This window comes from Lissotriton helveticus, chromosome 7 (assembly GCF_964261635.1).
Source record: "Lissotriton helveticus chromosome 7, aLisHel1.1, whole genome shotgun sequence".
NCBI classification, from domain to species: Eukaryota; Metazoa; Chordata; class Amphibia; order Caudata; family Salamandridae; genus Lissotriton; species Lissotriton helveticus.
Genome location: NC_136068.1, coordinates 1,806,431,173 through 1,806,436,477, shown reverse-complemented (window position 1 = coordinate 1,806,436,477; position 5,305 = coordinate 1,806,431,173). Strand labels below are relative to the sequence as shown.

General features: G+C 46.6%; 1 protein-coding gene across 1 annotated transcript; it reads left to right on the top strand.

The window, feature by feature from the left end:
- The first annotated feature begins 1,546 nt into the window (after positions 1-1,546).
- On the top strand, positions 1,547-3,058 carry LOC144769718 (endogenous retrovirus group PABLB member 1 Env polyprotein-like). The gene has a single exon (XM_078653899.1). The coding sequence runs from the start codon at positions 1,547-1,549 to the stop codon at positions 3,056-3,058; it is 1,512 nt and encodes a 503-aa protein (XP_078510025.1).
- Positions 3,059-5,305: the final 2,247 nt, after the last annotated feature.

Sequence of the window (5,305 nt, the reverse complement as noted above, 5' to 3'; positions counted from 1 at the left end):
CGGTAAATTGGATGCAAATGGTTGTTGGGTTGAATTGTCAGAGCATCAGCGATGGTTGCTACCCGATGCGTACGTGCTTGCAGTGGTGACAATGGCCCATGGAATGGCTCATATCAGTGTGAAAGGGATTTGTAAGTTGTTGGCTCCAGTATGGCAACATTCTGGAATCCCTAAGTGTGCAGAGAATGTGGTCAAGAATTGCATGGTGTGTCTGAAATACAATCCTGGTAGGGGAACCCCAACTCCAGCTGGTCATTTTGCGCCTACAACGTATCCGTTCGAGGTTTTGCAGCTAGATTTCATCCACATGGAAAGGTGCAACAATTTGAAATACGTACTCGTTGTTGTTTGTGCCTTTTCAAGATGGGTAGAAGCATATCCCCTAAAAGACAACACTGCCTTATCCACAGCTAAAGCCCTTGTCAAAGAATTTTTCCCTAGGTTTGGAATGCCGAGAATGGTCTGGAGTGATAATGGGAGTGAATTTGTGGGTCGAGTGATGAAGAAAGTATGTGAAGGGCTAGGAATCCAGCAAAAATTCCACGCTGCAAATCACCCCCAATCAGCTGGACTAGTAGAATGCTATAATGGCACGCTAAAACTGAAACTGGCCAAGATACAAGCGAGCTCTGGTCTTAAATGGCCCGATGCTTTGCCTTTAGCACTCCTTTCAACAAGAATGACTGTGCACTCGCGAGTGGGACTTAGTCCATATGAGATCGTGTTCGGCCGCCCGGCCAACATATGGGGAGTGCCAAGGCCGACAAAATTCAGTGAAATTGAACATCCTGTACTGCTTGATTACTTGTATGATTTGACGGCTAAATTGCGTGTTTTACACCAACAGGTTCACGATACTCTGCCTCAAGCTTCTGAAGATCCAGGACATACTATCAACCCTGGTTCATGGATTTTGGTGAAAAATTTCCAGCGGACAAAGAACGACCAGCCCCGTTGGACAGGCCCTCACCTAGTCCTGCTATCAACAAGGTCCGCGGTACGAGTAGAAGGAAAGAAGCACTGGATCCACGGTGTACATTGTAAGAGGGTTCCTTTGCCTCTGCCGTATGACCGGTGGGTCCAGGAGGGTATCGCTGACTCTGAGACTGAGACTGTGCCTCGTTTTCTGCCTTTTAGTGATGCACGTGTAAAAGGAACAAATCCTGAACGTGAGAGTGACAATCTTTTGCAAGAAGCTGTGCCATCATCAATTCGATTGGACACTACCGAGCCGGAACTTTTGTTCCAGGACCAGAGAGTACCTGGAAAAAGCTGTTATAATCTGAGACCTAGAACTATGGACAAATAAACTACTTTTCCTTTGCTATTTTTTAAAGTGCAGCTCTCTCATCTGAGAAACTTTCTTATTTTTGTTTTTCGAACCGCCGTCCGGGTTCAGCTGTAGGGTCGTGGTTGCCCAAGTCTTTGGAGTGCAGCTGAAGACGTTAGGTCGACGGTTCTGGTTGGTCTAAGGGAGTTGCCCTGGACTGACAGAAGCATTCCTTAGCATAGAACACCCTACCACCGCGAGCAGCAATTAGAGAGGATGGAGTTTTTCGAGATGGAGAGGCCTGCCAAGGAGATGAACTTTAAAGCCAAAATGTGTATAATGATGACAAAGAAACGTTTTTTGATATTATGTATTTTCATGTTGCTTAGTGTAATGATGTTTTTAATAGGATATGTTTTATTCTCTTTCCGAGTGACATTTGCACCCACTACACAGCCCCAACCTCCTTCTACTGTTTCCTTGCATTCTTTTCACCCTCTGCCTGAACACGAGTCCGCTAGAAGATTAGAATTTGTCAATAATTCATTCGTTCAGTTTCTGCACCAACACCAATTAGTAGTGAACACAACTAACTGTTGGGTGTGTGGTCTTATGCCTCATACTACTGATAAAGGTATTCCCTACTTAGTCCTGACATTCAGTCATAATGGTTCTGTGTGGGCATACAGAACGATGTTCATATACGCTCATGAAGTCAACCCCCTACGTTCTGTAAAAGATAATCCAAAGAATAGTGCTCTAGTTAAGGGTATAGTAGATATGATTAGGGAAGCTATTTCCTATGAGACTATCCCAAGAGATGAGACACTAGCATATATTGGATGGAACGTAACCGGATATGGAGTTACACTGAGGGAGAACCAGCGAGCAAAGAGATCCTCCCCGATTTGGATTGTACCCCATCAGGGTCACCTATGTCTGCAAGGTAATGGCAAGAATCCCAGAGCTCAGTTAGGGAAGAGTATCTGCACTGAGACATATGTTTTTGCGTTTCAGACTTCCCCTTCGTTCCTAGCAGCTAAGGGTACCTATTTCATCTGTCACGATAGAGCATACACATGGTTGCCCCCTGACCTCTCGAGCACATGTTTTGTTTCTTTCCTGTTGCCTCCCACCTACACAGCTGCGACAGATTACCACAAGACAAGGGTAGTTAGAGGTGTCTTCAGCAAGGAAGACACTGCAGGACAAGAATTGGGAGATTTCTTGAAGGGTTTTCTGCCGTTTTGGGGACCTATGGTTAACAGTAGGAATATAAGGCAATTAACGAGGGTGGTTGAGTCCACCGTAGTTGAAACTGCCGGTGCCCTTAGTAACTTGACTGCTGAGCTCCAGTCGGATCGCCTAATGACTCTTCACAACAGGGTCGCGTTAGACATCATACTTGCAGACCGAGGTGGAGTATGTAAAGTGATCCAATCAAGTTGCTGTGTTTTCATTCCAGATAAGGCTCCGACAGTGTACCAGGCCATTTCCAAACTGCATAAGATCTCCGAATCTATTCATGTGGATAAAGGAGATTGGTCGTTGATGGGATGGTTCTGGGAACTAATATCCATCTGGGGATGGAAGATTTTAATGGTCATTGGGATGATCTTAGCCATTCTTTTCCTATTCTGTCTATGCGTACAGTGTGCTCCTGCTGTATGTGGCCTCTGTGCTACATCGTGTATAAGGAAACCTGTATCAAAGGACAAGCTAAGTAATAGGATGATGCTACAGCAACATCTCAATGAATTTATTAATATAGACCTGGACTCAGATTAGCGTGAGTATAGGTTTTTGCCTATGTAAGGGCAAAAGGAGGGGCTGTGGTACTGAAAATTCTGAACCTGTGTCATAACCATCGTCGAATCATGACGATTTTGGTATCAATAGACCGAGAATGACGAGTATATTATATACGAGTATTTTCGGCGTATTCGAGTGACGGGATCACCATAAAATCATAGATTCCGTCCTAAACCCTCGGGTTCCATTTTGTGCACAGGAGTCATTTTGTGGTTGCCCTCACATAGGCCGATGACTAGGCCAAAATGAGTCATTCAGGACACGTACACCTTTAGCTGACCCCTCTGTGACCTGGGCAAGCTGACTCCACTGCCTGAAGCCAAACCTGTTCGGCCAGTTCCTTTCCCAGTGGCCGATCGAGATTAGTATCAAGGCACAGCATGCCATAAACCTTTCATCGCATACAAACCCCTCTTAATCTTACACACACCTGTCTCTGTTTCCTACTTTATGACCTGCTTTACGATGAGGAGGTGCCCGTTTTTATTAGGGGTCCGTCGATATCTGATGAAAAATGTTGGGCCTTGCCGGGTAATGGATTGTGGGCTGGACAAACTGAAAATAAGCTTGTCATCATGATTCTGCTTTTTCTTTGTCGTGAAAATATGTGAATGGTCAACTGTAAAATAAGGAATGCTTGCCTAAAGCATAATATTTTGTATAAAAAGGGATGGCTGGCTTTGTAAGTTGAGCAGTCTCCTGAGAATATACACCTTGTACTTCTAGGATACCTGTTACTGGCTGCAGCCAATAAATTCGATCTTTGACTTCACCAAGAAGACTCTGTGTTTCTGTAGTCTGAATCAGGAAGGACGAGAAGTCTTAGGGTGTTCCCTGGCACCGCTGGGTTCTGAAAAACCCAGTACTTCAAAATCAAATGCATATGAGAGAGGGGCTACGTAAAGATGAGGGGCGCTGGTGGAGGGTGGCAGTGAGGGAATCCGAAGAGGAGGTAGTGGGAGGGGCTATGGAGCTATGAGGGGCATTGTTGGAAGGTGGCAGTGAGGTAATCCAAGGAAGAGGTCATGGGGTGGGGGGGGGAGCTAGGGAGAGATGAGGGGCACTGATGGAGGGTGGTAGTGAGGGAGTATGAGCAGGATGTCATGAGGAGAAGGGGCTACAGAGAGATGGGGACACTGGTGGAGGGTGGTAGTGAGGGAATCCGAGGAGGAGGTTAATGGGGGGGTCTATGGAGAGATTAGGGGCACTGGTGGAGGGTGGTAGTGAGGGAGTCCGATGAGGAGTTCAATAGTCGGGGGCTATGGAGAGATGAGGGCACTGTTGGAGGGTGATAGTGAGGGAGTCTGAGGAGGAGGTCATAAGGGGGAGGAGCTATGGGGAGATGAGGGGCACTTGTGATATGTGGCAGTGAGAGAATCCGAGGAAGAGGTCAATAGGGAGGCCATTGAGGGATGAGGGGCACTTTGGAATGTGGTAGTAAAGGTATTTACGGAGAAATAGGTTATTGGTGCGGCGCCGATTTTCGCATCAGCGCTGAGCCGGCCCTGTCATGGCCTTTCTGTTTTTGTTTATTTAATTAGCAGTCGGGTTATACGGGCTTCTGTGGAACATACTTTAAAGTGCTTGCTAATTATATTTACTGCTATATTCAATGTTTTAAGTTTGAAGGTGATTTTACTAATGTTTTTACTGGGAAAAATGAAAGTGGAGCCCGATGGTGCCTGATATGGGGCTTGGGCCCAAGGTCAGCTGTGAGATAAGGTGCGCTGGAGAGGAGTAGTGGATATTCAAGCCTGTAAGGGAGTGCATTGCAGAGGCCGGGATCAGGTGGAGGGAGTAATGAAGAGGGATTCTCCCTGAAGGCTCGCACAGAGGGAGCCTGAGGAGTGTCACTTGCCTGATACTCCCACCTCAGAAACCTCCTCTTCCCATCAAAGGAACATTACATGGAAAAAACACTTTTTGAGAGTGAGAACATTAAAAAGAGATTTGTAAAATAGTGCGTTTTACTGGGCCTTGTAAGACTAAGAAGAGCTAAAGGAGGGCCCTGAAGCAGGCCTGCCTAGACATATATGCGACAAATGTAGCCCGCAGTGGCCCACCCAAATGCACCCTTGGCCGACCCAACTAAGAATTCCTGGAGCCGGGCCTGGTGAGGACACAGGCTAGAGAGTGAGTGAGCCTTACCTTCAGCCAGGAGGACCGAGAGGACGTAGGAGAGAGTGAGAGACCGCTTCATGTTCCAGCGAGAGCGATGGCTCC

Coding starts and splice junctions, on each gene's coding strand:
- LOC144769718 (XM_078653899.1), top strand. CDS start 1,547: ATGGAGTTTTTCGAGATGGAGAGGCCTGCCAAGGAGATGAACTTTAAA.